The sequence below is a fragment of the Sinohyriopsis cumingii genome, chromosome 5 (assembly GCF_028554795.1).
Source record: "Sinohyriopsis cumingii isolate HCF-2022 chromosome 5, ASM2855479v2, whole genome shotgun sequence".
Lineage (NCBI taxonomy): Eukaryota > Metazoa > Mollusca > Bivalvia > Unionida > Unionidae > Sinohyriopsis > Sinohyriopsis cumingii.
In genome coordinates this window covers 90,880,331-90,892,656 of record NC_142965.1, presented here as the reverse complement: position 1 = coordinate 90,892,656, position 12,326 = coordinate 90,880,331, and the positions used below count along the sequence as shown (strand labels likewise).

At 36.0% G+C, this 12,326-nt stretch overlaps 1 protein-coding gene across 1 annotated transcript; it reads left to right on the top strand.

Moving 5' to 3' along the window:
• Positions 1-330: 330 nt before the first annotated feature.
• On the top strand, positions 331-795 carry LOC149799744 (uncharacterized). Its single transcript, XM_089958265.1, has one exon. It carries the CDS (start codon positions 331-333, stop codon positions 793-795), a length of 465 nt encoding a protein of 154 aa, XP_089814391.1.
• Positions 796-12,326: the final 11,531 nt, after the last annotated feature.

The window sequence follows — 12,326 nt, the reverse complement described above, 5'->3', positions numbered from 1 at the left end:
ATGGCGCAACACCGGAGGCCTACCCAGTTATTAGCGGTGTCAAGCAAGGCTGCGCCCTTGCGTCGACGCTCTTTATCATCTTCATCTCCATGCTTCTCCTGTACACCTTCAAGGACTGCAGAGAGGGAGAGTACATCAATACCAGAGATGACGGCAAGCTGTTCAACATCGCCCGTGTCTGTGCTAGGACTAAAGTGACAAATGTCCTTATCCGTGAATTGCTCTCCGCCGACGATGCAGCTTTGACATCAGACACGGAAGATTGACATCAGCAGCTGGTATGCAGTCTCTCCCACGCCTTCGACTGACCATCAGAGGAAACCGTACGTCATGGCTCAGGAAGCAGACTTCCCTCCTTCCGTCACCATCGATGTATGCAACTTGGAACTTGTTGAGAACTTCACATACCTCAGGTGCACCATCTCCAATTCACCCTCCTTTGATTCTGAGGTGAACTGCAGGAATACCAAGGCATCGGCAGTGATGGCCAGACTGAAACAGAGGGTCTGTAACAACCCCATCCTCACTGAGAAGACCAAACTGTCCGTCTACCAGGTATGCGTGCGCAGCACACTCCTCTACAGCAGCGAAGCCTGGACCACCTATGTGATACACGAGCGGAAGCTCAACAGCTACCACCTCAGATGCCTGCGGAGAATTCTGCACATGCAGAAGCAGAACAAAGTACCCAATACAGAGGTTCTGGAAAGCGCCAACATTAACCGAATGTTATCCATTTCTCAGCGAAAGGCGTCTTCGCTGGTTCTGCCATGGCAAGAAGTGTTATACGTTTAGCTAGCAGAAGGAGCAGGACCGACTGGACAGCCATGTCTGCGCTACAAAGATGTTTGCAAGAAGGACGTGAGGACGGCTAACATCAATGCCAAGGACTGGGACAGCTATGTTAACGACCGTTCCATCTTGGACCTAGCTGTTAGGCAGGGCGTTGAAAAAGTCGAGGAAGAGAGGAACATACAGTATACTGAAAGAGAGCCAGAACGAAGGCGAAACAACACCTTTCTCTGGAGCTACACGATCGTATCTCTTAGAAGGACGGATGCCAAGAGAAGAAAACGTACAGAAGAAATCGCTATGATATAACCCCAAATTGTACATGCACATATCCTTGAATGTTTCACATTAATTCAATGGAGCTATTATTCCAATTAATCTGAATTATTTTGAGCACTGTAATTACAATAATTTAGTTTAAATAAATAAACGTATTCCTCTCAATATAACTTCCAAAGCTGATAGAGCTACTGGGAATAACTAATCCGAAGTAATACTTTTCTTCTGTTGGATGCTAACACGTAAAACCGAGAATGGAGTACGATGTTCTAAATGAATAAACTTGGTATTTCGAAAACACTCTTACCATTAATCAGATGAGCTGTTCCAACACCGACCATAATGGAAGTAGTCCAGCTGGAAACTCACATTATAACTCATGTCCTGATCGAATCACGTGATGTTTACTCGCACAAACAGTAACATGAATGAGGAATTTACGATACAGTAAGACTAAAGTGACCCTTACAAAAACTAGTATTATGAGAAATGAAAGTAATAAAGATATACATAACAATCGATCACTTCGTTTTAATTACGTCATAGTACGATAGTGGCACCGTAGCCTTGGTGTGTGTCTCACCAACGCAGCAACTTGAGTCGGCTGTTATGACGTACTATTGGAAAGACGTTAACTTTCCTCCGAAAAGTTATTGAATTCAATAAGAAATAATATTTTTACGAAGACCCCATTACAAAAAACCAAATAAATATTTTCAACCAAATGGCAGTTAATTTATTGCCTGCCATAAAATGTGACATAGCATCGAGTCCAAAAATCTAAAAGGCTAATGATTAATCTTCTTTCTAATAAGTTACACTTTAACTTAAGATCTTTCTTTCATTGCAGCAAGTTATAAACCAACAAAATCTGCAATGACCCACTGACTTTGAAATCAAATAACGCATTTGTCTCGGCAAGTTTACTGATTTTATTTTGTTGTGAAAGAATGTCTTCGGTGATAATTTGTTCTCATGATCTCTTGTGGCGAACAAGGGTAGATATTTTAAAACTCTAAAACTCTGTCACGAAAGACCATTCACTTTTGCAGTCTTTGCGATCACGCGATCAGAAGTCACACCGGTAAATCTAATGGGTGTGCCGTATTTCAGTCAAGGAAATTATTTTCTCCGTTTTTAATTAAAATTAGATCTACAGTTACTCTTTTGTGTTCTGCTTCTTTCACTTTCCTCCCTAATAATTCCTATGTATGTCGTTTTAATCTGGAGATCACTTTCTTGTACAACAAGTATTGACGTAAAACATCTGGACATCTTGATGAGTTCGATGGAAATCGCGTGAGAGCTTGCGAGAATAGGGAAGCTACTCCGTCATAACTTTGCCTATTGCCTATGCAAGTCTGGTTCACTGTTTCGTATGCTACATGTGTTGTGCTCAGCTATACGAATACTAACGAAGCATGGAACCAGACTATACCTATGTTCGAAGTATACAAGATGCCCTCCTTCGTCCATATCATTGGATATGAAATAAATCCTGATCGCATTATGTGAATCCTTTACGTCAAAAAAAAAGACAACGCACGGCAACAAAACATGTGCGTCAATTTTCTCCAGCGTGCGTCCCTGAAGCACAAATGTGTGTAAAGGGAAACACTGCTGACAGCAATGGGTCGATCGTGTGCCAGCTCCATTACCATTTTTCGTAATCATACTGGTACAACAATTTACTCCACATAACGCGAACCATCACCAGATTGCAATTTCCGCAGCAAAAAAGCATTGTCTCAGAAGAATGCCAATGGTTCCTCATAAGCCTCTTCAAGACTAGCAAAGGACTTCACCCTAATACTTTGCAGTGAAATATCCGCAATCTGTAGTTTCGACAACATGTCCACATTCATTGCTGAAGGTTTGTCAATTACAATATGTCATCACGCTGATCAGTATCTTCTGTCACGATGTTATTGTTGACAACTTCATTTGTATCCTCATCCTCTCATTGATCAGTATTTTCCACAGTCCTCTTATCGTTGATTTCTTTTTACCATCGACCTTGTAACACCCTTTCTTGCTAAGTATATCCATCCCCAGTAGGACTTCAGCGGCTACATTTGAAACAAGACCCAATTGCGCTGATCCCTTATAATACGTAGTATCGATATTTACTACAGCCATATGTTCAGTAAATGGCTGGCGCACTGCTGTGTATAAAGTAACTTTGTGCCCCACCAGCTTGCAACTCTCGATCTTCTCTTATCAAGGTCATATCGGAACCAGTGTCCTTCACAAACATGATCTCGGGCCCATCTACACATCCTGTTTCCGAAATCAGTCTTTCTCCTATTGTTGGCTTAGAAAAACAAGTTGCTGGTTTGCCACGATGTTTCATGTCATCTGTTGGACAATACCTTGCAATATGTCCCCATTGCTTGCATCGATAACACTGCCTATTCGTATGTTTGGACTGGTCATTCGTCGATGTTTCGTTCGCTTGCTGCTGTAAGTTCTGAATATTCGTCTTGTTACTATTTTACATTTATATTATGACGAAACTTGTTCTTCTGCCATTGCTGTTGTACATTAGGTGGAATATAATCTTGCGCAGCCTCTACAACTGGACTAGAGCGGTTGTTCCTCCTCATCCACTGTGCTTGATCGTGTTCCAAGGCTTTCAAGAAAAATTCCTCACGAAGACAAATAAGTGGGCCACGATCCCCCAAGAAACGCTTAATGTGTTGATCGATCATGGCCAACAGACCACGATACGTCTTGATGCTTTCCTTCTTCATGCTCATCAACGCAGCGAAGTGTTCATGCGGTCTCTTTCCAAAGAAATCAATCAGTCCTTTCCTGATTTCCAGGTAATCGCCTCAAGCTTGAGTTGCAACATATCTATCCTCACCTGTCAAAAGAGTTCTCAGCTGTAATAATTTCAACTCGTCAGACCACTTATCAAGTTTTGCTATTGATAAACACTCAGCTAGGAAAGTCACAATATGTTCTCCTCGTTCATGGTCATATGCCTGTAGCTTTATTTAAATGGCATTGAAGATGGGTTTTTTCTTCACCTTGCCTTCACGTTTCACTCTTTCCATCTCAGTTTTCAAACACTTCATTTCTACTCATACTTTCTCTCTTTCCATTTCCCGTTCAAACTCATTCTGCTTTATTTCCAATTCTCTTTCATTATTCTATGCACTAGGTGTTTGTTTTGTTTTCTTGGGTGGTTGCATGAGTTCAAGTTCCTCTTCATACTCCGGAATCTCAGTACCCTTAAGCTCCATCAAATTCTGTGTTATCGCTTTACTTCCTTGTCGTCCTGAAGCAACCTTGCTCCCTCAACTTCTACGTCATCAGCAACAGACATAATGACATGTACGTACTGTAAGTTCTGTCACTGTACTTACAGCCATTGGGCTAGTTTTTATCTTCTATGAATTTCTGGACTTATACGTGTACTCTCGTTACAGTGATACACACGCTGCACATAGCAATCTACAACTGTACGTGATAAACACAGTACAACAGTCAGTGCTAATATCACACAGATTCGCTGAATTCACAGTTTGCAGAATTGTCAAACACAATTACAACGCATTGAACAATTCCAAATAATTCACACCGAATTTTTGAAATCCTTACCGCTGCCACTAAAATGCTACATTCGGGTTCAAAAGGACACACATACAACAAGTAAGGGTCATACAACATTATGTAAAATAAAGCTAAAATCTTCACAAAAACTAAAACCAGTGTTGCATTCAGTACCAAGCCCATAATTGTCTGCTCTACTACTCTGCTGTTGTCTTAGTAAGGGTTAGAGACAAGGGATCCTAATTAATTTAACATTTGTGCCTTAATCTGGCTCAGTTAGCCATGGGAAATAAACAACAGCACCGAAGATGTTGAAAGCCTCTGGCATCGAATATCCAGAATGATGAGATTAATGTTCTTGTGTCATTACTAACAATTAGAATCTGCTAGAATCTGATACAGGCACTGAGCGTGAAGTCATACTTATAACACATCCAGTATATGGTTTGAAGTTGGAGTTATCATGCATTTATTTAACTTTACAAAATTAAAAATGATATAGATGGTATGGTCTTTCAATGGTTATTAGAGTGTTGCTCTATTAAATCTTATTTGATATAATAATCTTGATAGTTTAGTCAATTCATCATTCGTAAGAGAGATCCAAGATCCTGTTATTAGAGATCTGGAAATTTATCACTAGCTTTCCTTCGTAGTTCCGAAAACAGCATGTAAAATGGGAACACTTTTCCTGTTTTAAAATGTTTCATAAAAATTATATATGCACGTTGTCAATAATTGCAATACTTTTAAATCCACAACCATCACACACATCTTGTAACATCGGTAGTATAGTATGGTGAAAAGAATGCATCCTCCGCACCTCTATCGGAGGAGTGAAGCATCATTTTTTTACGGTAAGTTAGATGTAGCGCTGTTATTGTTTGATCAACATTCCATTTAATTGACTCGAGATTTGATTTGGGGTTCTGACTCCTGTTTGAAATATAGTTTTTCTCACTAACATCGTCTGTTCTATTTTTGTTCTCTCTATCTCACCCACCCCCACAAAAGCACACGCAATCAGACTGGATCCCAAAAGTGCGAATCATTGATAAGTATTATAGAACATTATTTAAAAGTGGGGAGAGTTACTATTTGATCTGTTCAAATAACCAAAATCATGTAGACCGTTTAGTACTTATTGCAATAGGAAGCCGAGCAATACCCACATATCCAGAGTCCGTGTTAGCAAAGAAAAAATGTATTTTAGGTGAAAGAACCAATACGGAGTGAGAACTTGTATTACTTGCAGCTCCCTTCGATAGTATAAATTTAATTTGTGTTTTTAACTTACCTAATGAGGGTAAGTTTGTCACGCATCGTAATTTCTGAAATAGGAAACGAACAAAACTGCTTTTAAAGTGGCAAGTTAAATTTTAAACGTTAATATGTCGTAGATTGGGGAAAAAGGCCATGCTAAATGGTCAGTGGTAACCAGTTTCATTGTCTTTGAAATCAAATTGTGATATGTAGTTGTAGTCTGGCATTGATGAAAATGTAATAAAATGGAGGTAAGGTTGGCTATTTACATCTTGATTCAATATTTAATTAATTTACATACTTCACACGTCGAAATTCACTGTTGAGTTTGTAAAAATAATTAAATAAAAAAGGTCATTTAAATGTATTTATATACGTCATTAACAAAATAGATCAACTTATTTCTCATTAAAGATTTTGAGACAGAATTATACCAATTGAAAAAAGAAAGCTAACATGCAAGGAAAAAAGTAAATAATACTGATGTGATACAAATGACGTCCGTCCGTCCATTGATACCTTCATCCATGTTCCGTCTTACAACACAATACAGAGTTGTATATCTTTATTTCTTGCTTTTTTGTGTTGTTATGTCTTCAGGCTCGAATAAACATTAACACAGAAAGAGTGAAAGCAACAAGCTTTTTAAAATTTAACAAATAATTTATTTTCCTAGAATAATTCAGCAAAAGTGAAAAAAAGGAGAAAAAGTTGCGGTTTCAAGAATCAAATCCAAAAAATAAAGTTTAAATCCTGATAGAAAATACAAGATGAATGACGATGACGTATGTTGCAGTCGGTACTGTGCTTATCTACAGTTCCTTGTAGAAATACAAATAATGGCACTCCGGTGCTGGAAATCCAAATCAAATTTGCTAGCAATAATCTTTATTAAATTTCTTTTCAGCGCTCCTCAAAATATTTCCAAAGAAAAAATAAAATAATCCTTTTGAAATCCAACTCAAAATCTGGCTAAAACAAAATGACCTTACATCAGTATAAAAAGCCCAAAACTGCGAATTCTTTCTCAAAGCATCCCTATTAAAACTAAAAAATGCGAAATAATGGAAAAACTGGAATTGAGAAATCGAAAGGGTGGTCACGTGATCGGGTCTACGCAAAAAAATTGACCCTGACGGCAACCAATCATTTTACTCCAGGAAAAAAAAATATAAAAAAAGTGTTTACATCTTAATTTATGTAGTCCCATCATGACATTGAAAACAACCAATCATTTTAAAATAAAATAAAACATGCTTACGAAAGTAGCTACAAGTTCTGAAACAAGGTCAGCGTTTAGATCAACAACTGGTATTTATAAACTAACAGTCTAGGTCAAACTGTTTTCTGAAAAAGTATCACCTCTAGTGAATAAATTTACATTATAATAGCATATAATAGAACAAACAATTAAATTAAAATAAATATGAATTAAATCAGATATACGTAACAGTGTATTTGTTTATTGTGTCTGTATTTGTGCGTGTCCCTTTCAGAAAAGGAAATCACTTATGGCCATCATATATTAGCTCTGCAGAGAGAGAGAGAGAGAGAGAGAGAGAGAGAGCAGTAACCTGTTTTCAACAGCCAAATTAATTTCACCCTGCAAAATTTATAAAAGGCAAGAAAAGGAAATATGTATCTCTCTCTCTCTCTCTCTCTCTCTCTCTCAAATCTAGCTTTTTCGAAACCATTTTCTACCTACCCATTTTAGGGGCATGCCCATTTTTCTCAAAGGTAAGGTCAATTATCCAGTCAGCTTCCCGGGGCATTCGGAATGTTAGAAAATTTGTAAATTCCTGTCTAATCTGACAATATAGCTTTGTGATCATTGCACATTTTTCCAATACACAGGAAGAAACCTAAGAGCTGGATTTATATATATTCTTCTTCTTTGATATTTTTATAAGTGCCCATATATCATCATACAAATGATCACCAACTCATGTAAAGTCGATAGCTGCCATGCTCCAGTCTGGCTTACGAATTCAGCCATGTGAAATGACATTCAACTATGGATTATGGATTTGGCTTTCTCGCTCCTAATGACATCTGTAAAATCTTGCAAGATGAAACTATATAACTATATTGTATTTGTATTGATTTTAGACAATTTTGTTACTTTTGATAATGTTTGTAGAAGCTGGCATTGGTAGAAACTTTTAGACATCAGTGTGAATGGGAACATATTTAGAATTATATATATATATATATATATATATATATATATATATATATATATATATATATATATATATATATATATATATATATTTCTAGATATGTTCCCATTCACACTGATGTCTATATGTATATATATGTATATATATGCATATATACATATATACATATATATACATTTATATACATATATACATATATACACATAGATATACATATATATACATATATACATATATACACATAGATATACATATAGATACATATATACACATAGATATACATATAGATACATATATACACATATATATACATATAGATACATATATACATATATACACATAGATATGCATAGAGATACATATATGCATATATACACATAGATATGCATAGAGATACATATATGCATATATACACATAGATATGCATAGAGATACATATATGCATATATACACATAGATATACATAGAGATACATATATGCATATATACACATAGATATACATAGAGATACATATATGCATATATACACATAGATATACATAGAGATACATATATGCATATATACACATAGATATACATAGAGATACATATATGCATATATACACATAGATATACATAGAGATACATATATGCATATATAGACATAGATATACATAGAGATACATATATGCATATATAGACATAGATATACATAGAGATACATATATGCATATATACACATAGATATACATAGAGATACATATATACATACATACACATAGATATACATATAGAGATACATATACATATATATATATATACATAGATATAAATATACATATATATATATATATACATAGATATACATATACATATATATATATACATATATATATATACATATGTATATATAGATATATAGATATATACGTATATATGTATATACATATATATATAGATATAAATAGATATATATATATACGTATATATATAGATATACATATATATATATATATATATATATATATATATATATATATATATATATATATATATCAGAGAATCGAATCTCGCGTCAATTAAATTAAACGTTGACTAAAAACAATATCGGCCCTACATCGATCTTACCGAAACAAATTGATACTTCACTTCAACGATGGAGCTGCTGATGCATCCTTTGCACCATACTATGTTGCCGATTTTACTATATGTGTGTGATGGTTGTGGATTTAAAAGTTTTGTATGGCTATATTAAACCAGAGGGTCTGTAACAGCCTCAACCTTACTGAGAAGACCAAATTGCCCATCTACCAGGTATGCGTGCTCAGCACACTCCTCTACAGTAGCGAAGCATGGACCACCTATGCGATACACGAAATGAAGCTCAACAGGTACCACTTGTACGGGATGTAAAGGATGTAAGGAAGTCAACTGTGGAACATGTTATGAAAATGAGTGAGATGTTGTCTGACATCGGCGCTCTTCTCAAAGATAATCTGTTGGATCACCAAAAGAAAATCAAGGCACTGGATGATCGTCACACGAAAACACGAGAATTTAGTCCAGGAGATGAAGTCCTTATTTTCTTGCCTTCAAGTTTGTTCAAGATCAAGGCACAATGGCAGGGACCTTATCGTGTGGTCCGAAAGGTAAACGACGTTAACTACCAGATATCTGTACCTGGTAGGCGCTGTACGATAACCTGTCATATAAACCTACTGCCTGGATACGTGTGCTGCTGTTCTGCTGGCGACGCAGGCAGACGAGAACGATGGTATGGCTATTGATTTTCCACCATCAGCTGTTGAAGGTGACACTGGAGTTAAGCTGGAGTAAATTTGATAGAGAGCAAATAGTGAATATTAGAAATCTTTGCAACGAATTTCAGGATATTGTAACAATAATTCATGGTCGAACAAACATCATAATTCAAAGTATCAAGACAACTTCGGAGACACTGATTAAACAACGGCCATATGGAATACATTTCGCGCAACGGAAAGAGGTGAAATCAATAATGGATGAAATGCTAGAGCAAGGCCTCGTTTAGTCCTTATGGCGTTCGCCTTGTGCATTAGTTGACAAGAAAGATGGAACACTTAGGATATGTGTATATTATAGCAAGCTTAATAATATCACCTTATTCGACGGGTATTCAGTCCCACGATTGGACGATCTATTTGAGAAGAATGGTTATGGAAGTTCCTTGAGACAAATCTAACTAAGGGTTACTGGCAAGTCCCTCTAGCTAAAGAATTGAATCAAATGTTTGCATTTGTGTCTCCGTGTGTGTGGGCTCTGAATTTAACGTTATGCCCATCAGTATGAAAATGGCACCCGCCAGTTTCGCTCGACTCATAGACTTACTGGTGTCCGGACTACACAATGTTGCAGCATATTTTGACAACACCATTGTGTCAAGCAAAGCTTTGTCAGAATATATAGAAAATCTGCGTACCTTGCTGCAACTTATCCGGGAAGATGGTCTTACAATAAAGCTGTCAAAGTGCGAGTATGGAGCAGGTGACAAGGAATGCCTCGGGCATATCATTGGAGGAGGAAATATTAAGGAGACGACAGCAACAAAATAAAAATTAAAGCAATGCGTGAGTTTACATTACCCACAACGAGAAAGGGAATGGTTTAATGCTACATTCATTACAAATATTGCCGACGTTGCAGTACCAATTAACATCTTTGTATTCAGCATTCATTGCATCTAGTATGTCAATGTCGATTATGTACAGTGCCAAAATACGAAAACAAATAATTTCTCTAAAAATAACCCGCATAGCATCCATGTCACAATTTTATGTGTGTGTGTGTTTGTGTGTGTAGTTAGAGAGAGATGTAATACGCAATCTTAAGTTAGACATATAAAAAAGAAAACATTTATGGTCATATGATACCAGTCTCCTAAAATTAAGGTTATCTATATATATAAATAGTGTGTGAGAGAGACACAGACAGACAGATAGAGCATTAGAACAAGGGACCGATAACAAGCAACCACAGACATGCAGACAGAGAGTGAGATACAGGGAGTGAACGACAGTATTTGCCAACAAATTGAGAAACTTTTGGTATCACATTGTGTTGAACTATGACCCTTTACCCTTGAGACGCAACATATTTATCTTCCTTAAAACAAAATTTATCGTTCTGAAATGTCACTAAAGCTTTTCGGAGACGTGAATGTAATCTATCACACTTTACAAGTGAAGAACTAAGTAAACATTTGCAAGCTCAATAGTCAAGGACTCCTGACCAAAATTGCAAATTGAAACGGTCTAAAGAAATGTCAAAGGGCTTGATTAGTTCTGTCATGGATAAATATAAAAAAAATACGATATGAAGAAATGGTTGTTCATACAGTGCGTGGGGATGACTATTCGAAGGAGAAAGTGTGTAATATTTTTCCAGTTCATATTTAATGCTAAACAGAGAGAGAGAAAAACTAACACATATGTATGCGCATTATTATTATTATTATTATTATTAGTATTAATTAGAATTACGTTTACATCAATATTTAGGTGATCTTGTCTAGAAATCGACAAGTTCGTGCAGCAACATGATGTAAGAGACTGTTAAAATATTATCTAATAAAGTATGGTAAACAGTATTTTTAATTTCTTATCTCGGATATTGAGAATTCATAATATGACAGATTTGAGGCATATAAAATATGTTGAGTTGTTGTACATTTTGTTTAAGTTGCAAAGTTTCAGACATTGTACTTTGCTTGTAAAATATGCAGACTTGACAAACACATCATACACATGTATGCTGACTTCTGTGTAGAACATGTGGCCCTTCTGCTACAGAAACAAAGTAGCAAGAACAAAACCCTAGTACTTAATGTTGATAAGTATATAAGAAAACTGTTACCAATATATCTTGGACAATTTTGATTTAAACTTACAAATAAATGTGGACCTGCATACATAATCTACTTAAGGATCCATTGCTGCTGAGGTCATGTTTCAAGTGGATAATATAATGGACTTGTATATTTAATATTTTGGTTACATGCCGCTCTGCTCTAACAACAAAATTAACCAGAACAAATCTAAAAACTTAATGTGGACCTTTTCAAATATATCAACGACATATTTCTAGCGGGTTATACAGACTTGAAAAGGCAAATATGTGTGGACGCACATATGAGGGTAATGTAATGAGAAAAGTGAACTTTACTTAGTAAACTACTGACAAAAACTATACAATGACTACTGTTAACATAACAAAAACAACGTATATATCAGACTA

Coding starts and splice junctions, on each gene's coding strand:
- LOC149799744 (XM_089958265.1), top strand. CDS start 331: ATGGCTCAGGAAGCAGACTTCCCTCCTTCCGTCACCATCGATGTATGC.